This window comes from Eucyclogobius newberryi, unplaced genomic scaffold (assembly GCF_026437365.1).
Source record: "Eucyclogobius newberryi isolate DKJ021-1_F unplaced genomic scaffold, fEucNew1.0.hap1 SCAF_1, whole genome shotgun sequence".
Lineage (NCBI taxonomy): Eukaryota > Metazoa > Chordata > Actinopteri > Gobiiformes > Gobiidae > Eucyclogobius > Eucyclogobius newberryi.
The window spans coordinates 6993159-7017809 of NW_027315723.1; the positions used below are offsets into that span (position 1 = coordinate 6993159).

At 41.6% G+C, this 24651-nt stretch overlaps 3 protein-coding genes across 3 annotated transcripts; 1 reads left to right on the top strand and 2 right to left on the bottom strand.

Annotated features, from left to right (window-relative positions):
• Positions 1–287: 287 nt before the first annotated feature.
• dph3 (diphthamide biosynthesis 3) lies at positions 288–1443 on the top strand. Its single transcript, XM_072450614.1, has 3 exons — positions 288–500; positions 811–885; positions 1073–1443. The coding sequence occupies exons 1-3, from the start codon at positions 393–395 to the stop codon at positions 1142–1144; spliced, it is 255 nt and encodes an 84-aa protein (XP_072306715.1). The 5' UTR covers positions 288–392; the 3' UTR covers positions 1145–1443.
• A 1040-nt stretch (positions 1444–2483) lies between these two features.
• LOC140365057 (uncharacterized) lies at positions 2484–9822 on the bottom strand. The gene is made up of 5 exons (XM_072451388.1): positions 9569–9822; positions 8504–9415; positions 4397–8075; positions 4216–4300; positions 2484–3225 (listed from the first exon to the last, which is right to left on the bottom strand). Exons 1-5 carry the CDS (start codon positions 9689–9691, stop codon positions 2811–2813), a joined length of 5214 nt encoding a protein of 1737 aa, XP_072307489.1. The 5' UTR covers positions 9692–9822; the 3' UTR covers positions 2484–2810.
• A 281-nt stretch (positions 9823–10103) lies between these two features.
• LOC140363219 (uncharacterized) lies at positions 10104–22335 on the bottom strand. The gene is made up of 6 exons (XM_072449659.1): positions 21571–22335; positions 14135–14251; positions 13962–14071; positions 11186–11260; positions 10677–10878; positions 10104–10321 (listed from the first exon to the last, which is right to left on the bottom strand). Exons 1-6 carry the CDS (start codon positions 22079–22081, stop codon positions 10104–10106), a joined length of 1233 nt encoding a protein of 410 aa, XP_072305760.1. The 5' UTR covers positions 22082–22335.
• Positions 22336–24651: the final 2316 nt, after the last annotated feature.

The following is a 24651-nucleotide window of genomic DNA, read 5'->3' on the forward strand; positions in this document are numbered from 1 at the left end:
AATATTTAATTTGTTTTTAATCAAAACAATATCTGACATGTAATTATAAGAAGTAGTCCCGGAAGTCGCGCTCCCCTGTCCCATTAGTCCCGCCCCAGTGTCTTTCCCTCAGTAATTCCATGTGTGCTTCTCATTCAGTCTATCAAAAAACAGTTCTTCCCCGGTGATGTCTATCCACGCTCATTACTTCTTCGCTGCGTCCGCAATAAAGATTTAAAAATCCCTCACAAAAACATTTTTAATAAGTTTTCCCGAGAGACCTACGGAACGTCACCAACGTCACCGCCTATCGCTTACGACAGCGTGTGCGTGAGAACATGCGGCTAACGTGACACCGGTGAAACTTGTGAATAAAAATACAAGAATCCAGACTGTTCTCCGCCTGTAGCAGAATGTCGGTGTTTCACGACGAGGTGGAGATCGAGGACTTTGAGTTTGACGAGGAGACGGATACGTACTATTTCCCGTGTCCGTGCGGAGACCGGTTCGCCATCAGCCGGGTGAGCCAAGAGCTAACGGTGCTAATCATGCTAACGGAGCTAAGGGCTAATGCTAACAGGCTAACGCTTCACAACAGATCAGATTTTCTTTATTTGTAAGGCAGAATTTGTTTTGACTTTGGTACATTTTAGACCGGGTTTAGTGCCTGATTAGCCCCGTGGTATGCTGACAAAAAACAGGGCTTTGAAACGTATTTTAAATCATGGTTCCTGAATACCACGGTGGTACATGTAGCATACCACGAGGAACTGACATTTGGCGAAATAGCAGGTCTAAACCAGAGACTAAAGCATGTCTGGTGTGTCTCAGGAGGACCTGGAAGATGGGGAGGAGGTGGCCACATGTCCAAGCTGCTCTCTCATTGTTAAAGTCATCTATGACAAGGTAATTCTACAACTATTATCACTAATATTACTATTATTATCACTACTATTACTACTACTACATCATCATCTGTATTGTCACATCACTTAGTTAGCTTTATTTGAAAAGCACAGTAATCCGGAAGCTGTTAAAGTGTCTGGTTTTAGTGATGATTTATTTTGTAATTTAGTGTTTGTATTTTCTGCAGGAGCTGTTCATGTCCGGAGAAACCATCGCTGCTCCTTCAAACTCATCCAAACTGGAGCTGGTTCAGACCTGAGACTGTCCAGAATCCAAGACATGGATTTGGACTAGAGCCCAGACTAAATCTGGTTCAGCTTTGGCATGGACCCTTTTAGTTTAAAACATAATATATTTATTTATTGACAAGAGGAGAAAGTGGATCTCAATCAGACCTTTGGAGCTTTGATATTCTCTTTTTTTATTGTTTAATTTTGTATTTTTGACATATGGAGATACTGAACAGCGCCATCTAGAAACAAATGACTGAAACGTCAAAATTGAATGCAAATGTCATATATCATGTAAATAAGCCTCTGTACAGCGGAAATAAATGTCTGACAAATCATTTGGTTTGTGTTTTATGGATTTTTAACATGTATTTTATGAACCAGGACCGTTAATAAGTACATGTAATATGGTGCCCATTCCCACAATGACACAATGCAAGATGTACAACAAAGTTAATATTTTAATGTAATAATCATCAATATTTGCCAAAAGTTGTATGAAATAAATGGTCATAATAAAAATTCAGTCAGTTTAAACAATATTTTAACACATTTACAACAAAATTTCAGTTCAGTCAGCAAATCTTAACTATGAGAACAATTTAAAGAAATCATGTTCATAATGTTATATTTAGATCTATTTTCAGTATTGTACTTTAACTATCACTATAGTCTACTCTCAAGATGATTTGTTCTATCAGATTTTGAGTACTGGTGAATTACAGATTGTATTCTAACTCCAAAACATTTTTTTAATCCTGAATTTTGCAGCATACATTATCAATGTGTTTTTGCCTTCATTAAAAACAAAATCACCTTTAAAGCATTTTCAGGCCCTCAAATTCAACTGTCATAATCCAGAGTGTAAAATTCACTGAAAAGGAGGAAAGAGGAGTGAGGGAGGAGGAGACACGTGCTGATGGTCACTGTGACAGATTTCCTCAGGAGCTGCTCAAACCAAACTGACCCTGTAGTGAGAACTGAACCTTATTTTATGTCATTATTACAGAAGTTTCACATTTAAGTCTGCCAAATGTCTTTATTTTCTGATAAAGGTGTTAGCACATATATTAAAAGTGTTAATGTCACATTCGCGGGTGCCCCAGGTCACCCTTATGTGTCTCAATCGCAATAAGTTCTTACCTGGTTAAATAAATGTTGAAAATAAGAAAAGTTTAGTAAGAATAGTCTGTGTTGTGTTTAACATGCACGATCATTTGCTGCTGTAGTCAATGTGAGATGAATTATTTTGATCGTCCCTCTGGGGTTTTCCTTGGAGCTTTAGGACACTGCTTAATATGGCACATTAGATTGACAGCTGAAGACAGATTGGATTGGTTCCCTTCAAATTTCCTGGTTGTTATGAGATACATTTTCCATTTTTATTGTTTTAAACTCAGAAAAAAACACATTGCAATTATATACTGCAAAATTTACAGTACAAAAAATATCTGAATAATCTGGTAACAAATGTACAGTAGTTAACTTAAACCATTCTACTGTCTTTTGACCAAATTAATATTGACTTTCCTGTTACAAGCCCAGGACTAAACAAGAATTTACCTGATCTAACTTGGTTCTGTAGCAATTTAATCTTGTCTTTGATGTTGTTACTTGCATATGAATTAAAACACTGTCTAAACTAGAATTAACAACTAGAATTAAACCAGCAATCAAACTGGGTCCACACCAGATTTAAAACAGGACATTGATAGGCTCAAAAACCTCATCATCTCCCTCTTGTTGGTCTTCTTCCTCACAGTGCTCTAAGATGGCCGCCATGGGAGCGGTGTGGAGACGAGTCCGAGACGAGAACCAGCGACTGGCTGAACATGGAGGGGTCAGAGGTCGCTGGGTCTGACAGAAAGTATAACCCTGAAGCTGTGAGGGTCTACAGAGACGCTCCACGGCAGAGACACGGGACACAGAGCCAAAATGGACGCCCTTCTTTAAGAGCAAGGCCCTGAAGGTTTGACTATGCTGCGACCTGTAACCTCTGGGCACAGGGCATGGGTCAGTGGGGGTCACGGGAGGAGACGGCGAGGATGAAGAGACGGACGAGGCGGAGAATATGCCTGAGTCTTTACGTCCAAACATCTTCCTCTTGGACCTGAACAACCACAATGTCACAAATTTAGTTATTGTCTTTAGAACATGGAGCTCTTGCGCCCCCTAGTGTTACAAGCTTAAAGCAATAGTCACACAATTAGTAGTGCAGGTTAGGTATATTTCTAATGATACTCCATGGGTACATAAAGGTAAACAGTTACTAAATACTGCTACTACTTGCTCCACTTCCTGGGGGTTTAACTGTGTTCCAGTATCATCACTCTTTTATTTGATGGTATTCAGAAATGCAGTGCCTCCGTCTCACATCAAAGGAAAACAGTGTAGTATTTGATCATGTTATTTAGGCGAGATGTATTAGTGAGAAAAAAACCCACAGCTCTAGTGGTGTTTTAACATTTTTTGTTTTAACAGTTTAATATTATGCAAGCGATTCAGGGGTTCAGGGACTCAGGGACTCTGGACTCCGGGGCACAGGACTCAGGGGCACAGGACTCAGGGGCACAGGACTCAGGGGCACAGGATTAAGGATTTAGGGGCTCAGGATTAAAGACTCAGGGGCTCAGGATTAGGGACTCAGGGACCCAGGGACCCGGGGACTCAGGGACTCAAAGACTCAGGATTAAGGACTCAGGGGCACAGGACTCAGGGGCACAGGATTAAGGACTCAGGGGAACAGGATTAAGGACTCAGGGGTACAGGATTAAGGACTCAGGGGCACAGGATTAAGGACTCAGCGGCACAGGATTAAGGACTCAGCGGCACAGGATTAAGGACTCAGGGGCACAGGACTCAGGGGCTAAGGACTAAGGACTCAGGGGCTCAGGGTCTCTAGCCTCGGGGGCTCTGGACTCAGATGAGCTCCGGGGGACTAGATTAGTATTTTGGGGTCAAGTTTGTACCTTTAGTTAAATTCACACAGTGCCCTCCCACACAGCGCTGACCGAGACAGAATAGAGAGGAACCAAAGATAAATAATTCAAATTAATTTATCATTTTCAGTCTTTGTTTCTGTATTGATGTGTTGTTTTACCTGTGGATGATGGCAAACAGATCGTCTGTGCTCCGAGACTGAGCAGGAACAGTGACCTCCTCAGCAGAAACTCCCACAAACACATCTGGAATAAAATGTTGTATATAAAGAACAGTGTTGGCTAAACCAGGTCTAAACAAAGACTAAACAAGGATTAAATAAGGACTAAACCAGAACTCACCATTTTCCTCCTCTCCTGGTTCTTGTATGAGCAGGTCAGGCTGGGACAGTTCCCTCTTCAGGCTGTCGGTGGAGAGTGCGCTGCTGAGGGAGAGGCAGCTCCGACCAATCATTTGGCACAATTCGCCTGACGTCACTGTATTCAGACGAGTTTCGGTTTCACTCTCGAAGGAGGAGAGAGAGGAGGTACTAGAGGAGGAGCTGGACGAAAACTTCTCCTTCTCTTTCAGCACAAAACGTTTTTGGATTTGGTTCTTTCGTTGTGGTTTTTTCATCGGCGTTCGCTCAATCACAGACTTCTCCTCCTCTGCCACAGACTCTCCCCTCTGGAAATCTGTCCCCAAATCACAATCTTTCTGCCAAATTTGACGCTGAATCTTCAAATTTTGTCTTCTATCATTTTCAATTCCACAAAAACCTGTCAAAGGTCTGTCGCGTTCCATAAAGACATTTTCACCCTCTGTATTTCTTGGGCACCAAATGTTTTCACTTGAATTTTCTAAATTTGTCACACGATTTTTGTACGAGCCAAGATTTTCCAGATTCTCCATCCAGGAATTTTGATAATTTTCCTGTACATTAGCTCCATCACACTCCCACACACCGTCATTATTACTTTCAAAGCTTTCAAAGTGTCCTGGACTCCAAACATGGTCCCTGTTCTCCAAAGCACATATACTGTTAGGCTTTGAAGTAGTAAAAGTAGTGTCTACAAATGTATTCCTTACAGTCTCTTCCAAGTGCTCCTTTGTTTTCCTGCTAAAGCTAGCAGAACCATTGAAACCATTGAATCCCATTGAACTCCTCTCCAAAATGGCCTCACAAACCTCTGCATTTTTATCAGTTGTTTGATTTTTGTAACTTTCTGTTGAGAAATTACTTGAAATTTCGACAGAAGAATTGTTGTTTTCCAAAGTCGCCACTTTTGAATTGGTTGAATCATTTTCTAATTTCCTCACAGTCCAAACTTCAGCAGAATCATCCATATTCCTCCAAACCAGGTCGGTGGTTTTGGTACTGGTTTTGGCACTGGTTTGGGTCGCCAGCTCTGGTTTCTTTTGCAGAATTGGAGGCTTCTCTCTTCGTGGAGAATTTGAATTGTGATTTGGGGAGATGTTTTGTGCCTTTTCAGGCAACATTCTCTCCACAATATCGCCCCTTTCAGGAGTTCTGTTCAGCAGTCCCAGGATCCCCAGGTCTGGCTTCTTGGGCAGCATGGGTTTGACCGGAGAACGGGTTTTAGTTAGGATCAATTTATCTTTTTCAGACCCTAAACTTTGTGCTTTTTCTTCCACGTTCTCTTCTTTTTGAAGTGTTTTTTTCTCATCTCCTCGGCACGGACTCCAGTATTGTGATTCTTCAGCTTTGGACACTTCACAATTCTCAGAATGCATTTTCACCCAGGGTCCATCTGGAACACTGTCCAGCTTCAGCACATTCACATTTCTCTCTTCAAACGGGTCTTGACCGTTAAGTCCATTTGTTTTGTTATTGCACTCACTCGTGTCTTGCTCACTCACGTCATAATATGAGTATTTGGCTTTACTTTTTGTTTTCTTTCTCTTTTTTTGCACATTTTTATTGTCAGAATTCAAATTCTCAACTAAATCGTTCTCCTTGTTCAGCCTTGTTGCCGTACTCTCCGCTAACATAGCGTACATGTCCAAATAAGCCTGATTTCTCTCTTTAAAAACAGTATTCTTACAAAAACGCTCAAAATCTTCAGTAAGATTCTGTGGGTTTGGTTCGCCCTGGGTTTTAAAGTAGTTCTCGGTCGTTTGCAGCTTGTATTGTTTCACATTTGTAATTTGTGCGTTCTGGATTTTCAAATCCATGCAGCGGATTTCAGCTGGCACCATTTTGTGATGCTTTTCTTTCAACAAAACCTCATCTATCTCTCGACTATTGCTTACAGTTTGATCTGTCTTTGTAAAAGTGTCTGAGTCTTGACTTTTCAGACCACTCCAGCCCAAACCTTGTTCCATGTCTGTAACATTAAACTCCTGTGCATCATAAATCATTTCTCTGGATGTTGTTGCATCTATATCTCCAGATTGGCAGATCATTTCTCCCTCTGAATCCTCCACAGACGCATCCAAATCTCTAAGAACAGTTTCAATTTCATCCAAACTGATTTCTTGGTTTACATCTTTCCAAAATTGTTTTGAAACTTCACAATTTGTCCCATTCATAGCTTCTTGAATCGTCATAACATTGCTTTTTCCCTGCACACCTGTATCACTTATTCCTTCGGCGTTTGCACCACCATAAACATCTTCAGATTTCTCATTTTGACCAACACTAATTTTTGATTCCTCTGGCAGCTGAAATCCACTATTTTCTTCTGTGAGATTTGGAATAAAACCTAGAATTTTCGCATCCTCCTCAAAGTTTTCATCAAATTGTTCTTTCAGACTTGATTCAGCACTGGTTAAATCCTCTCCTAACTTTATATTTTCACAGATTGGATACTCGTGAAAAGCTTGATTTGCACATAAAGGCATCTTAGACACTTCAGAAATCTCAGGATCAGCTTTAGAAATGGGTTTTGCTTGATTAAAACCTTCTTGTAGGTCTTTCTTTGAAAACGTCTGCTCTTGGCTCAAACTCCGGCACAAATTTGCATCATCAGAATCCTTACTCTTGCATTTTTCCTGCTTTAGTTTGTCTTGGAGTTCAGGTGTCGCGTTGATGGAGGTGGCCGAGTTGGCTTTCTTTTGCAGAAGTTCCAGTTTTGCCTTTGTACTTTCAGATATTGTCGCCTCCATCGTCGGTAGAGAGTTGGTTCTAGTGAATTCCTGGCTTTTGACAGAGCGAAGTTTCACGTTTTTCAAAGCTTGCGTCGTGACGAGAGGAGCACCCTGGATGGATATTTTAGGTGGGGACGTTTTGGGAGACATCTTGGATTTGTCGTATGATTGTGGGTAAGGAGGAGGCGGAGGCTTGGACAATGGAGATGGTAAAGGTGGCGAAGAAGGTAGAGAAGAATTTGTAGTTTCATTGGGGTTTTGAGGTAGATTTTGAGGTGCATCTTGGATAGTGCCGGTTGCAGGAAGTCGCTGGGGTGAGGGAGGAAGAGGAGGAGGAAGGGGTGTGTGCGGAGGAAGAGGAGGGGGAGAAGGCAGAGACGAAGGAGAGACTGAAGAATATTCAGGAACAGAGGAGTTATGGAGGTTAGCAGCTTTTAAAGGAGCGGTATGGATTTGGTAGGAACAAGCAAGACGTTTCTGGTTAAAATCAGGGAGTGGGGGAGGAGAAGGGAGGGAAAATGATGAAGGAAGAGGAGGAGGAGGAGGTGGAGGAGGAGGAGGTGGAGAATGAGTTTGAGACAAGTTTGGAGCAGGAGAAGCGGTACAGATCGGTACAGGATGTTGATTGTTGAACACAGGAAGTGGAGGCGGAGGTGGCGGAACTGGCATGTTTTTGATTGACATTTCTGAGGAGGAGGTGCAGGAAGAGAGGGAGGAGGAGGAGGAAAGAGAGGAGAGCAGCGACGTGGTGCGCTCTGGAGGTCTGGGTTTCAATCCGGACCTGGGTCTAGACCTGGACTTGTGTCTGGACACAGAGGAGTCCTGGAGAGGGGATTTTTGAGGAGGGGAGACGGGGGAGGACAGGGGAGTGTTGGACTGACTGGAGTAGCCACTAGAGGGTGACACTAAACGCTGCAATTCACAAAAGGCCTGAGGGAGAGAGAAAACAAAAGCGCTTTTAGAACAATAATAATAAATACAAAAATACATGAGATGAATATGATATGAAACATTTTCTAGTTTTTTGTATTCATTTCGAGGAATTTTCACCATTCAAACGATATAAAATCAAGTGTTAATGTTGAGCTGTGAAAAATAATTACTTGATTTCCTAAAATTTAAATTCAAAATATATATTTTTGACCTTATGACATGGTATACATAATTTACTCTAAATAAATTACTTTTTTACAATTTTTTATGAATATTTGCAGATTTTTTTCTTTGACTGACTTTCCTCCTAAAATTTAATTTCAAATTTACCCAACATTTTCTAATGTCATATGCTAATAACTTGAATAGTTTTGAGATTTAATAGGCGGCTCGGTAGTAACAGTAGTAGCAGTAGCTCTAGATACCTTTGTCGTACTAATGGCATTTTGTTCTTCTTCTTTGGGTCCAAAAGTAGTTGTGCTTCCACAGCTGAGTTCACTCTGCCTCCTCTTCATCCTCGGCACCCAGGGGTCCCCGAACTGCGCAGGAATAGGACTGGCAACCCTCTCGTTCTCCAGGCTGGCAGTTGAGCCCTCTGCCCTTCTCTTCTCCTCGGCCCTTCTCTTCTCCAGGCTGAGCCGTGGTGGTTTGGGTCGGCGTTTGAGGGACTCGTTTCGGAGTGGAGGAGCAGGAGGGCGTTTCGATTTCCTCAGAGAGATACTTCTGGAGAGCGAGGAACCGGAGGAAATGCTCTGACACTTTGCAGAGTTTACCGGACCAGAAGAGTTCAACGAGGTCTGGGACTGGCTACAGATTCGGTCCAGGTTTAGAGATACGTTTGAGGGCGACTCTGAACGCAAAGAGCTGTACGACGGAGAGGCTTGAAACAAGTTTAAGGAAGAAGAAGTTGCCATTTGGTCTGTATTTTGATAGAAATATTTACTTGAATTCGACATTTTTTCTCCCAGACTGAGTGATACCTGGGACACATTTGAGGTGGATTCTGAGCGTAAAGAGTCGTACGAAGGAGAGGAATTTTGGTGGAAGTTAAGTGAAGAAGTAGCTGCGTTCTGCTCAGATATTTGACCATAACAGAGTGAGTTTTCCTCCAGGTCAAATAGCGTTTGAGAGCAGTCCTGCAGGTTTGAGTATGAGGTGCTGGACTCGGAGCGGAGAGATTGGTGCGAGGCAGAACCAGAGCAGAGGAGGGGCTCACAACTCCAGCTCTCCCCACAAATGGAGCCTGCGTCCTGGGCACTGTGCAGGCTGGTGCTGAGGGACAGGGCCTGGTACTGCCAGGGCTCCAGCACAGAAGAGCACAGCGACTGACAGTCCGACTGAAACACAACATTATTTTTATTCAACATTATTTTCTTCAATGTTTTAGAGTAATACATTATTTTTTGTTGTTTTGTTCAGAAAAAAGTATAAAATAATGAACAGGGATTGTCCTAAAATGTAATCAGGACTAAGCCAGGTCTGAGTCTTACCGTGGCGTCTGCAGGTGAGTAGTAGATGACCCTGTAGGTGGCACTGTCCGGACTCTGTAAACTGGAAGTGGAGGGTGATGCTTCCTGTGGGTGGAGGCGTTTGGAGGAAGTGAGTGTGTCCATGAGGCTGGACAGGTCTCCTCTGGGCGCTCGGATTCGGCGCGGCTCAGTCCGGTTACTCTGGTCCTGGCTTGGGTCCCAATCCTCTTCTGGGGTTCTGGAAGGACTCTGGGCTGAGGACTGGACTAGGTCTGGACCGAATGAGGAAGAGCAGACGGACAGGAGTTCATAAGATAAGATAAGATAAGATAAGATATTCCTTTATTGTCCCACATGGGGAAATTTCATTGGTGCAACGCAGGTAGATACAGAGGTAGATACAGAAGAACAGATCACTAATAGGAAGTCTGAAAAACACTTTCAGTAGAAGATCTCCTATAAATAAATAAAAAACTCCCATAGACAAATAAATAAATACATAAATAGATAAATACCATTGCATGTGATCACGACAGTAATTGCACATGAATATGTGTCACGACAGCACATAGATATTACCATCAGAGGAGAGTAACACAAACTCAAAACATCTGAGCTCCAGGGATGGTCCTGAGTCCCAGGTCTTACCCTGGTCTTGGCTGTAGTCCCAGTTCAGTTCAGGTCTGGTCCTCCGGTTCAGGCTTGGTCTCCTGTTGAGGTTGTCTCGTTGGGACAAAGAGCGATGCACAGAAGCCTGACGGTCAAAACTCTCTCCTGAAAACAAAAAAACACATTTATTTTTATGTTTTTAAATCTCCTCCTGCAGTACCTGTGAGAACCTACAGGGGTACAGTGCACTTTGCTTGCTTCCAGGACAGTTTTAATGACGTAATCATGACGTATACAAACACATTATCCCCCTTTTATAATGTGTTTCATAAAAAAAGTTTTCCTCACGAGTATGTGAACACACAAATATCGCAAGAATTCATCTTGTATGTTTGAATTTTTCGGCAGAGAATTATATTTCAGAATTTTTTTAAATAAAAAATAACAAAATGGAGTCCTGCAGCGGCTCAAACAGAGCCTCCTGGATCAGCACAGCATAAGGGGGTTTAGGGTTCTGTACCTGTGATGTTGATGGGCACGATGTCGGCCATGACGGTCTGGGCGTGTCTCCTCGTCACCTCCTCTGGCGTCGGCAGCCCACTAGAAGTCCCGTCCTCCATACAGAAAGCGGGCCCCTCCCAGCATGATGTCAACACCAGCGGGGTCATAGGTCGAGTCCCGCCAACCACCAGCCGCTCATCGTCGTCAGAATCCACAGAGGACTGCAGCACAAGACTGGGTTTAACCTTGGTTTTGTCTAGGTATAACTCTGAGATAAAAATGACTTATACTCTCTTGTTTGCAGCAGTTAGAACTAGTTTGTATTTAATAACTAAACCTACCAGTTTAGTTGATAATTTACTTGTAAAAACTTAATTCAAGTCATTTAATCCCATAGAAAATACAGTGTAATCAGGAGAGTATGAGTTCACTTGCACAGATCTCACTGGTTTATGTGGGGTCTACTTTGGGTCTAGTCCAAGTACTACACCTAGTTCTAATTATTGTTCTAGTCCTAGTTCCTGGTACCTTCCGGGGCCAGACAGGGAACTTGAGACAGACCCAGAAACAGGACTGAGAGAAACAGTCCCTGAACCTGGATTTCTGAGGACACAGGAGAACCAGAGGGGAATCAGAGGAGAATCAGAGGAGAATCAGAGGAGATTCAGAGGGGAATCAGAGGAGAATCAGAGGAGATTCAGAGGGGAATCAGAGGAGAATCAGAGGAGATTCAGAGGAGAATCAGAGGAGATTCAGAGGAGATTCAGAGGGGAATCAGAGGAGAATCAGAGGAGATTCAGAGGAGAATCAGAGGAGAATCAGAGGAGATTCAGAGGAGAATCAGAGGAGAATCAGAGGAGATTCAGAGGGGAATCAGAGGAGAATCAGAGGAGATTCAGAGGAGAATCAGAGGAGATTCAGAGGAGATTCAGAATTCAGAGGAGATTCAGAGGACATTCATAGGAGAATGAGAGGAGAGAGTCAGAGAAAGGAGCAGTGGATGAACACACATCATTTGAGGTTCATCTGCATTTCCAAAATTTGTCAAATCTGTATCAATTGCCCCAAGGCAAGGTTGCTTGGAATCAAGAATAGATATGATTTTTTACAAAGAGAGAGTCTTGTCACCACGGCCTCTCTCGAGTCAAACTCAAACCGTACTGTGCAATCAGATAAGTTTATTTCCGTGATGTCATCAAACTTCTCTCACCTCAGGTTTTTCAGTCCCTGTGATATTTTTTGCCTTTGTTTCCGCGTAAGCAGACATTAGTTTTTATACGGACGGACCCTGCCTGTCCCTGACTGGCTAATCCACCTGTCAATCACGGACTACTGAACTTGAGTATGAATGCACTGACCATGTCTGATATACACTCTATTGAGAGTGTTTTTCAAACTTCCTATAAGTGATCTGTTCTTTTTCTCTGTATCTACCTCTGTATCTACCTGCGTTACAACAATGAAATTTCCCCATGTCGGACAATAAAGGATTATCTTATCTTATCTTATTAATCTGTATAACAATACAAAGAGATTATCCAGACACTGCAGGTGAAAAGCAAAACATCCTAAAATTAGAGCTATCAGTTTGAAACTGTAGTTTACTCACATGTAAATGTAAGAACAATATTATTACACGTTTTTCATCATGTAATGTTGTCATTTATGTGTAAATTGGCCAATATTTTCGACATAAATCAGAAAAATGTATTGATCCAGGTTTAAATTTCTTGCTTCATTTTGTTGATGTATTAGATCCAAAAAAAAAAAATTTACAGAGGGAATTATGGAACTAGGACTAACAGAGTTTTTTTTTTTTTGTATTGTAAAATCTTTAATCAGGCTTAGCATTAAATATCAACAAACCCCTCTTAAACAACCCGTACAAGATTGTAAAGTTTGGTGTGTGTGTGTGGGAGCTATTTTATGAGCTCATCTTTATGATCTTTATGAGAAAAATACATTTGGAGAAAACGGCTTTTGAACTTACAATGTCACATTTAAACCAATGGATAAAGTGTATTAAATAAAATAATACTAATATAACTACAGCAATGTTGTAATTTTGTTATTATGTTGTTATTGTTATAATGATGTCATTTGAGCGCCTGGTCCTCCCCACCTCAAGTCCTTCACCTCCCCCCTGCTGGACCCCCTGCAGTTCACCTACAGAGCTACCAGGTCTGTGGACGACGCCATCAACCTGGATCTCCACTTCACCCTGCAGCATCTGGACTCCCAGGAACCTATGTAAGGATCCTGTTTGTGGACTTCAGCTCTGCATTCAGCACCATCCTCCCCGCTCTGCTCCAGGACAAGCTATCCCAGCTAAAAGTACCTGACTCCACCTGCAGGTGGATCACTGACTTCCTGACGGATCGGAGGCAGTACGTGCGGCTGAGGAAGAATGTCTCAGACACTCGGACTCAGCACAGAAGCTCCACAGGGCTGTGTATTTTGTCCCCTGCTCTTCTCCCTGTACACAAACTGCTGCACCTCCAGCCACAACGCTGTAAAACTGATCAAGTTTGCGGACGCCACCACCTTCATCGGGCTCATTTTGGACGGAGATGAATTTGCCTACAGGAGGTGGACTGGCTTGTGTCCTGGTGCAGCGGTAACAACCTGGAGTTCAACGCCCAGAAGACAGTGGAGATGATCGTGGACTTCAGGAAAATCACTTCCTGCGGCAGCTTCTCTGCTGAGAAGGTGATCGGCTGCAGACTTCCATCTCTGCAGGACCTGTACGTCTCAAGGACTCTGGGACGAGCAGGTCAGATCACAGCCGACCCTTCTCACCCTGGACACGGACTATTTGAGCCACTCCCACCATAAGAACAGTTTCTTTCCCTCTGCCGTAGGACTCTTAAACATCTGTCACTTTAACTAATTTAATCCATCACTCACTGCACTGTTCACTTTCTGCACTACATATGTAAATTCAACTGAACATTTTACTATAAAATTTGTGTACATATTGAGTCTATTTTTAATTTGATCCTATATTAGATTGAAATTGTTTTTCTTTAAGCATGTCCTTTTTTATTTTATAAAAGTTGTTTTATCATTGTTCATTGTTTTATGTAGCACCGAATCACCAAAGTAAGTTCCTATGTTTGTGAATTCGGTTAATATCGGCAATAAACCTTTTCTGATTCTGATTTCCAGGTGAAAGCTTTTATCTTGAGATGAGCTTATACACAAATAAGAAAAAAGGTTTTGCCCTTCTCAACTTTAAAACTAACAATCATAGACTTTTGACTTTATAAATAAAACTAGTGGATTTGGAGAAACTTGGACTCACCATCCTTCTGCTCCGGCGCCGCCAGTCAAAGCCCTTGCTGCGTTCTGATTGGTGGATTCTGGGACCATAGGAGAAGGGGGCAGGTCCATTCTGCCGATTCAATGACAGCACTGAAAAAAGACCAAGGTTAAACCAGGACTAAATCAGGACTAAACTAGGACTGAGGTTCAGACCTGGTTCTGGACTGCTGGGCTCATCACTCCCTCTGGTGGTGGAGGGCAGGAACAGCAGGCCATGCAGGGGCTTCTGGGTAGTGTAGTGCACAGACCACTTCCTGTCAGGGTCTCCACCTGCAGACACAGAACACACAGGTACTTTTAGATCAGAGCTTTGTGAGTCTCCAGCACAATTTTTGGATTCAATTTTGTTCTGTCTTTTTAAAACCAAAACAAAACTGGCTTTATACATACATTTACAGGACATAAAGAAGTTCTTAAGTCGACAAGTCATGCACTGTACATCGATTAGTCAATGGTAAGGTTGTAAATTCAACCATTTCCTGGGTCAATTTAATGTAATTGATCCTTTTTCTGTTCCATAAAACCTTCTGATAGAACATGGTATGTTTTGAAGCCTGAGAATAGTCCAGATAACAATGATTCAATTACTGAATAAAATGCAATTCATCAATTAACTAGTAGACCAAGACATCATCGGCCAATACATTGAAAAAAAGTGTAGGCAGAAGAAATGGAAACCAAATTAGCAGTAGATTGGCAACAGTTTTGTCATAAGGGGAATAATTGTTTCTACTGCTCATAAAGCCAAAACGTCTGCATCAATAAGTCACAGGGCAACTCCACAACATTTTGGCAAATGGTTAAATCCTCATAAAAAATATTCAACCAAAAAATATATATTTGTGCCGACTCTGGAACTGTCTATGTTGCTCCATCTATGGCTGTTTCCCCAATACATGAGAATAGACCTGATGATCAAGTATTTTCCCTTAAGATCATCACACTTTATGAAGTATTAAATATGTTGCTGTCTATAGATCCAAAAAAGTCCACTGGAGCTGACACCATCAAACCTAAGTTACTTTTCATATCAGCGCCACTCGTAGTAAACTGTTTAACTCATGTTTTTAATCTCACAATACAAACTGAAAGTATCCCATTACTATGGAAAACTGCTTTTGTTCTCCCTTTGCACAAAGGAGGCCAGAAAAATGAATAATTTCGAGCTTTCTTAACCAAATATTCCATTTTAAATGGTTACCAGTCTAGATTTAGACCAGGGCATAGCACCATCACAGCTGCTTCAATAGTTATACATGATATTGCTATTGCATTGGATTATCATGAAGAATGTGCTGCTGTTTTTGTTGATTTGTCAAAGGCCCTTGATTCAGTAAATCACTGTGTTCTCTTGTATTGTCTGGATGCTATTGGGTTTGATGAAAATGCAAAAAAAAAAAGGCAATTTGTAGATTACTTCACAAATGGAGCTCAAGCTGTTTCGGCTGATGACTTTCAATTTGAATTTCCTTATATTAACAAAGGAGTTCCCCAAGGATCTGTCCTTATCTAAAACATAGTAGCATCCACTTGAATGCAGATGATGCGATCAAATATGCTAGAGAGCGCCTTCTGCTGCACAAGTGAATAAAAACATCCAAGAGGACTCCAACCAACAAAACTGTTAATTTAAAATGGTTAATGAATTCAAGTAAAACTAAATGTATGCTGCTCTCCAAAAGGCACTCTCGTGAATCTATTCTTACGCTTGATGGTAAATATGATTGAACAATACATCTGAGTCGATGATAAACTCTATTTCAACAAACACATACATGAGCTGACAAATAATCTTAAAGACAGATTGTCATTCTTCTTTAGAAATAAAAAAGTGTTTTCCGGATTATTGTAAAAAACAGTTGATTCAGACTACATTTCTTTCAGCTCTAGATTATGGTGACATTATATATATGTATCCTACAACAACTTCTTCGTCTTCGTCTTAAAACCTCTGAACTCAGCTCTAAGGTTCAGCTCTAAGATTTATTACAGGAGAAGGAGATTGCCAGATTATTTAACATGTTTACTGAACATCAGATGAGGTATTTATCGATCTCAGGGCATTCTTGTTTTGAAGTCTCACCGTATCAACACAGAGTAAGGGAAAAATAATTGAGTTTTTTCCCTGTATAAATAAATAATCTAAGAAATTGTCTTAACGTCCACAACTCAAGTAATTGCTGATTAACTAACTTCCTCCCAAGTTTGGATTCTGCTCCAAACTACATGTTTTTACCAATATACGGTCAATGTTTTTTACTGACAGAGGATGTGGACATCTGCATTAAAAAGACCCAAACTACCGGTAATAATTGACAAATAGAAACGACTGAATTTCGTTTTTTTGATTAAAATTCCTCTAATTGCACAGATCTAGCACGCTCATACCAATCATATCTAATTTCTTATCGATACAAAAAAGACCATCAACTTTTGAGACTATAATTCATTTATTCTGACAAAAAAAACACTGAACATGTTGCCACTTTTTTGTTTTATGTGGATAGGCCCAGTAATTAGATATATGAACTATATGATTACATATAATTAGAGATATGAACAATAAACCAGTGCAAACATATGCATTTTGGGTTTTTAAATACAGATTATGCTGCTTTTGCTTTTTAATTTATTTTCTTACGCAGTAGAGCTTTAAAGTTTGCAAACAGTTTAAAAAACACCATAGTTTAGGCGGCCTGTCCATAGCATCAGACGTTTTACACATTACTATGGCAACCAGAGCAATGTAATCACTTCTGTCCCTCCAGAGCAGACTGTCTAGCACTGACCCTGTAGGGGGCGCTCTAACATCAGCTCAGTTTGATCTGCATTCATATTTATATTATATTTTTATATTTTCATAAGCCTCAAATCTGGGTCAAAACTGAGCCACAGGCGAATCATCAAAAAGAATAATTTCAACAAGAAACACTGAACCAGGATTAAACTAGTACTGAAGCAGGACTAAACCAGGATTAAACTAGTACTGAAGCAGGACTAAACCAGGATTAAACTAGTACTGAAGCAGGACTAAACCAGGATTAAACTAGTACTGAAGCAGGACTAAACCAGGATTAAACTAGTACTGAAGCAGGACTAAATCAGGATTAAACTAGTACTGAAGCAGGACTAAACCAGGATTAAACTAGTACTGAACCAGGACTAAACCAGGATTAAACTAGTACTGAAGCAGGACTAAACCAGGATTAAACTAGTACTGAAGCAGGACTAAACCAGGATTAAACTAGTCCTGAACCAGGACTAAACCAGGATTAAACTAGTACTGAAGCAGGACTAAACCAGGATTAAACTAGTACTGAAGCAGGACTAAACCAGGATTAAACTAGTACTGAAGCAGGACTAAACCAGGATTAAACTAGTACTGAACCAGGACTAAACCAGGATTAAACTAGTACTGAAGCAGGACTAAACCAGGGACTAAAGATGGACTGAACCAGGACTAAAGCACTAAATCAGGACTAAAGCAGGACTAAAGCAGAACCAAACCAGGACTAAACTAGGATTGAAGCACTAAAGAAGGACTAAAGCAGAACCGAACCAGGACTAAACCAGGACTAAACTAGTACTGAAGCAGGACTAAACTAGGACTAAACCAGGGACTAAAGACGGACTGAACCAGGACTAAACTAGGACTGAAGCACTAAAGCAGGACTAAAGCAGAACCGAACCAGGACTAAACCAGGACTAAAGCAGAACCGAACCAGGACTAAACCAGGACTAAACTAGTACTGAAGCAGGACTAAACCAGGACTAAACCAGGGACTAAAGACGGACTGAACCAGGGACTAAAGACGGACTGAACCAGGACTAAACTAGGACTAAACCCAGGAACTAAACTAAGACTGAAACAGGACTAAACCAGGGAATAAAGCAGGACTGAACCAGAACTTGACTTGGTCCAAGGTCTAAACCACTTCAGGACTCCGCAGCACCTGCTCCTTTCAGCTGCTCTGAAACGCACTAATGACCAAAATGGTGCAATGATGCAAAAAAAGAAAACTCAGATGACAGCATAAGGCTTTTTCTAAACCAAGTCTAAATCAGGTGTAAACCAGGACCTAAGCAGAACTACAACAAAGGCTGAAGCAGGTCTAAACCAGTCAAAACTCAAGACTAAATCTGCGACATCTGTGTCCTCTGCGTCAGTGACTTACCGTTGTTCTTGGAGAGGTATTTGAGCATGGACTTTATTGCATCTCGAATAATCACCATTTTAGACCCGGACCTAACCTCAGGAGGACTATTTCCAGTCTAAACCCGGTCTAAATCCGGTCTAAAACAGGTCTAAAACAGTTTTTTTGCCTGCAGATGCTCAGCCTCTCGCCTGTTCCCACGCAGTCTCCTCTGTGCTGCGGTGCTTTAAACTCCTCTGCTCTAGATCTGATGGACCGGTGTAATGACAGACTCTGCTCCAGGCAGGACTGACACAACAGGAGTTTAGCCAGTTTTAATCTTACATCCAGAATAGAAGCACATATACACTGGGGCTGAAGTGTCTTGCCCAGACAAACAGCTTGATTTCTCAGTTTCAAATATCACAAACCATGAAAAACTAGGACTGTTTTGGCAACTGAAAACCACATGTTAATATATTGTCAAAGACATCCATCCACATCCAGCTGTATTTCCCCCCCTTTATACTGTGATGAAAATGTTTGCAATGCATTTTGGATGTGTCTGTCCTCCTAGTTAGTTCTGTCACATAGTGTTGCAGTGGCATGGTTTGGTCCAGAGCGGCTCAAACCCTGAAAAGTCCTGGTTTAGTCCTCTGTGGTCAGTATGAAAGACTTTGGCTCTGGTCCAGACTCTGCAGACGCTGCAGTCTCCTTATCACCAGATTTCCCACACTTGTACACTCTTTACTGCTCCTTAGCAACCCCTTACCCCACACACATGCAGGCATTGCAGCAGTTCTGTATGCTTTACTGCAGCTGCCATCATCACCCCCTCAGGTTTTGCAGCATCTCTGGCCGCTTTACTGCACTCATTCACCAGCACACAGCAGGGCTGTCTGCTGCAATTTACGGCACACAGGTTTTCTGCAGGACCAGTCGCTTCATAACACCTCAGAGAGAGGAGAAATCTGAATAAAAGGCATCAAATTACTTAATTCAGTTCATAAATCATGATTATGTTATGAATATGTAATCAATACTGGCGGCAAAGTGAAACTGCCTGATGGAAAAAAAAAAAAGACAAAAGACAAAAAAAAAAGACAAACATAGACTCTTTTGAAGAATGTCAATAAAAGACTTTCTAAATTGCAACAGAGATAATGACATAAAATCCTGAGTTTTAGGCTTTCCTGGTCATGTTGTGCCCACAATTCTGAGGCTAGACCTTTTTTTTCTTAATAAAGAAGCAAACTATCTGACAATTATACCCTGAACATTCTAAATTGTTGCTTATATTGTGATGTCAGTGAATCATTGAACATTTGTTATGGTTTACATCATGTTGCTCAAGGGTCTATACTTACTCTTATACTTACTCTAAGACAATTAATTTAACATGACTTTTTGTATATAATATTGAACCTGGATACGGAAACTATTAACAGAATCTACATATATACACATAATACACAATAAAGTTTTACATTTACGACTAGGTATTGAGTCCTGGTTTAGTCTTGGTTTAGTCTTGGTTTAGTCTTGGTTTAGTCCTGGTTTAGTCCTGGTTTAGTCCTGGTTTAGTCCTGGTTTAGTCTTGGTTTAGTCTTCGTTCAGTCCTGGTTTAGTCCTGGTTTAGTCTTGGTTTAGTCTTGGTTTAGTCCTGGTTTAGTCCTGGTTTAGTCCTGGTTTAGTCTTGGTTTAGTCTTCGTTTAGTCTTCGTTCAGTCCTGGTTTAGTCCTGGTTTAGTCCTGGTTTAGTCCTGGTTTAGTCTTGGTTTAGTCTTGGTTTAGTCTTGGTTTAGTCTTGGTTTAGTCCTGGTTTAGTCCTGGTTTAGTCCTGGTTTAGTCTTGGTTTAGTCTTCGTTCAGTCCTGGTTTAGTCCTGGTTTAGTCTTGGTTAAGTCTTAGTTCAGTCTTAGTTCAGTCTTGGTTTTGTCTTGGTTTAGTCTTGGTTCAGTCCTGGTTTAGTCCTGGTTTAGTCTTGGTTTAGTCCTGGTTTAGTCCTGGTTTAGTCCTGGTTTATTCCTGTAGAATCAGGTCAGCGGAGCAGATCTAATTGTAGTTCTCAGTTGAGGATAATTACTCTAAAATGGGTCAATTCAGATTAAAGTGACATTTATCTAAGAAGCAATTTTTTTCCCCCAACGCAGTTCTGCCAGACAACAGCCACTTTGCATTGGTGCTTTGTCGAAATACATCCTCATATTTGAGGATATAATACACTGCCTCTTGCCACTTGGATTCAACTAAGCGAATTGCTTCATGGGTGATGATCTTTCAGCTGTATTTAACCTCAACTGCAGTGGATGGTTTCTCATTTCTGAAACAACCATGTGGAAAGACATAACCCGTGGTCATGGAAAAGATGTCAGTGTGTTTAAGAAGAGTCAAAACATTGGTATCGAGCTGAGAAAACTTCCAATCTAAGCATAAACTGATGTACTCCAGATCTGACCCTCAGTGAGAGTGTTTGAGCTGGAGAAGACTTTCATCATCAACACAAGATCAACTGGTGGAATATAATGCGTCACTGCCACAGCAAACGTGATCAAAGCTGGAGGCGGTCCTGCAAAATATTAGCGTGCGTGCCCCCTTTTTTTAGACAGGCAGTGTATTTCAAAGTCAGGTTCATTTTATGGTTAGGTTTTGGTTAAGGGTTAGGGGCTTTTGGGACAAGTTTAAGAACCGGGTCTTTGCAGAGCTTTGTGCTGAGCAAGGGTTCGACTCCCTGCATGCTCGATATTCATTTGAGTATCAATACTAAAAAAAAAAAAAAAAAATCCTTTTTATAGGACAAGATTTGACTTTTCCTGAATAGCTTTATAATGATCTTGGTATTAGTTCTCACGGTTATATTGTGACCTGATTAACAGAATAAGCTTGACATCCCACTGCCCCATCTCCTTTTCCCACATGTTTGTTTACAAAAGTACTAGGAATTAGCAAACTAAATTAGTACTGCATTCTCGAGGTAGTACTAGAGCGAACTAATCCAGGTTCACACAAGGATTACAACCAAATTAACGCCACAAACACTGAGATAAGCCTTTAGTCGATTAGTCAGTTGATGGTGTCTTAGTCGACCAAAAATGCAAGTAATTGTGCGTTTTAAATTATGAGGGTTTATGCAAAATATGAAGAGTTAGTTTGAGTTTTAGGAGTGAATGGTTATCTCCCATTTTATATACAAAAGCACAGTTTTCTACTACTTCTTCGATTAAACAGTTATTTTTGAATGTACTGCTGTGGTTTTGTAAGTGCAGATTATAGATGTCGATTAGTAGATCAACTGATGTACAGGGCATGTTTTTAAGCAATCGAGAATTATTTTAGTCGACTACAGCCCTAAGGATTAAAACCACACACACTGTGACACAGGCTAACCACTCTGGTACACCAGAGTCTAACCCACAACCTCCTGGCTGAGAAGAGGATAACCACTCTGCCACACTGACCGTGGAACAGCAGAGGCGTCGATGGCGATGGGTCTTGGTTCTTTCTCTTGCGTCGGAACCATCCTCGTCTCTTTTTGGGTTTGTATTTAAACTGAGGAGGCGGGGCTTGGAGCAAATGTACATCCTGGTACTTGAGAGGGGGGTGTGTCTTTGTGTATCCCGGGTGGGGCTCCGGATTGGTATAGCTGGTTCTCCTGTTACCCCCAAACACAGACCTGTGCTGCCCTTCCGGATTCGCGTCGCCCTTCACTTCCTGGCCAAGCCCCCACGCCGTGCTGTGATTGGGCCGTGGGGGGCCATGTGACTGCTGAGTGGCGTACTGATGGTGCACGCGGGCACTGAGCAGACGGCGCCGCAGACTGCCCTCGGCACGGGCTCTGGTCTGGACTGGAGGAGGTTTTCTGGGTAAGAGTCGTACGCTGTCGTCGGGTTCTGGGACTGGACTGAAACATTGAGGTGTGAGGTCAGGAACCGAAGATTCCCCGGCGAGACAGTCCACGTACGAAATCATGACCAAACCGAGAAAGGATTTCAAATGTAAAGAAAAAAAATCCACAATAAATCCAGAGTCGAAAGTTTGTTCCTGAATAAGATGATCAAACCAGATTTAGGTCTGAAATGTTGGATGAACTGGAAATAACTTTAAAATCTGTAATATTATAAATAATTCAAATAAGAAATGTTCTTTTTTCTCACAAAAAAATCTGGAAGGAAGTTTGAATATAAAATGATCTGATCTATGAAAGACAAGATACATTTTCCATCTTTTTAGGCCCAAAGATTATCCTGATTCTCAAACCAGCTCACGGTAAATGTGTCTTCAATGAAATAAATGAAAGTCCAGCCAAACTGTTTCAGCCCAAAACAGCGGCACAAAAGGTAAACACCCTGTAAAAAACTGTCTGTCAGTTATTTAAAAATAAGAAGAGTCTATAAGATTAAAACAATGTGTAGTTCCAAAAGTCTTCATGTCCTCCTGAGACCATCACATGACGTCAGATCCACGTTAGGCTCCGAGCAGAGACATTCAGTGGTTTAAGATTTAAAAATGCTGTCCAAAAATGTTCAAATAATCCTGAAATATTCTGACGAGAAAGTGGAGTGAGGAACATCCAAGTGTTTGTGAAGTTTGAGAAGAGTGGCGCACAGAGACCAGGTCCAGATTAAGACCAAAGTAACCAAACTAATCCAGGATTATCAGGACAGCAGATGGACCTGCAGGTGTGAACCAGGATTAGACCAAGACTAGGCCAAACCTAAAGCAGGACTAAAAAACTAGACCAGTATTTAGGGATGTCAAGATTAGGTTAATCGATAATTGTGATTATTCAGGTCACAATATAATCGTAAAATCTAAAAAAAAAAGATAATCGTGGCCATTGTAGATTTTTATTAATTACATTGAAAGAAAAGCAACAATTTTCAAACTAAATTGTGTTAATAAAATGTGTTAGACACTAAATTAAGTCATATACAACATATTGAGGAATAATGTGTTAAGATTAGACTGTAACGGCCTGCTCACTGGTCTCTCTAAACGAGCTGTAAAACAGCTGCAGTTCATCCAGAACGCTGCTGCTCGGGTCCTGACCAGAACCAGGAAGTACCATCACATTAGTCCTGTTCTCAGGTCTCTGCACTGGCCCCTGTGGCTCAGAGAAGAGACTTTAAAGCAGCTCTGCTTGTGTACAAGTCTCTCCATGGCCTAGCACCAAAGTACATCTCAGACATGTTAGTGTCATATGAACCATCTCGGACTCTGAGGACCTCAGGGACCGGACTCCTGCTGGTGCCAGAGTCAGGACTAAACATGGATCGGCCTCCTGCTGGTGCCAGAGTCAGGACTAAACATGGACCGGCCTCCTGCTGGTGCCAGAGTCAGGACTAAACATGGACCGGCCTCCTGCTGGTGCCAGAGCCAGGACTAAACATGGACCGGCCTCCTGCTGGTGCTAGAGTCAGGACTAAACATGGACTGGCCTCCTGCTGGTGCCAGAGTCAGGACTAAACATGGACCGGCCTCCTGCTGGTGCCAGAGTCAGGACTAAACATGGACCGGCCTCCTGCTGGTGCCAGAGTCAGGACTAAACATGGACCGGCCTCCTGCTGGTGCCAGAGTCAGGACTAAACATGGACCGGCCTCCTGCTGGTGCCAGAGTCAGGACTAAACATGGATCGGCCTCCTGCTGGTGCCAGAGTCAGGACTAAACATGGACCGGCCTCCTGCTGGTGCCAGAGTCAGGACTAAACATGGATCGGCCTCCTGCTGGTGCCAGAGTCAGGACTAAACATGGGGAATCTGCGTTTCAGTTTTATGCAGCTAAAATCTGGAACAGTCTTCCTGAAGATGTGAGACAGGTTCTACTCTGACAATGTTCAAATCTAAGCTAAAAACTGTTTGTTTAGCTGTGCATGTGACTGAAAGGAATTTCTTTGCACTCTTCTCTTTTATGTCTTGTCGCTTCATGTCTTTGTGATTTTAATGCATGTTTTTCTTGTTGTGTGAAGCACTTTGAATTGTCTTGTGTATGAAATGTGCTCTACAAATAAACTTGCCTTGCCTTAAAACAAGGAAATAACATTTAGGATTTTATTGTCATTTTGGTCATGATGTTAATAATCAAGAATAATTGTTAAATCAGAATCACATTCAGAAAAGGTTTATAGCCATTGTCATTAAAAACAGTTTGCCCCGTGTACACAGATCACAATGTTTATTCTCAGAATAATCATTACACTATAATTTGAAATCGTGTCATGCCTACCAGGACCAGGACCAGGACAGGACCAGGGGTAAATCAAAATTAGACCAGGATTAAACAAGGAAAAAACAGGAATTATTCCATGGATTCATATTGAGATTCCGGGATTAAAGTGCAGCAATTAACGGACTACAAGTGTGAATCAGGGCGAGATCATAACTAGACCAGGACTGAACCAGGTCTAAACCAGGCCTAACTTAAGTCTAAACCAGGACTGAACTAGTGCTAGACCAGGAGCTAAAACTGGGCAAAACCATAGAATAAACCAGGACTAAAATAAGGGTCTATTCAGCAAAAGCCCCAGCCTCCTTCCCTCATG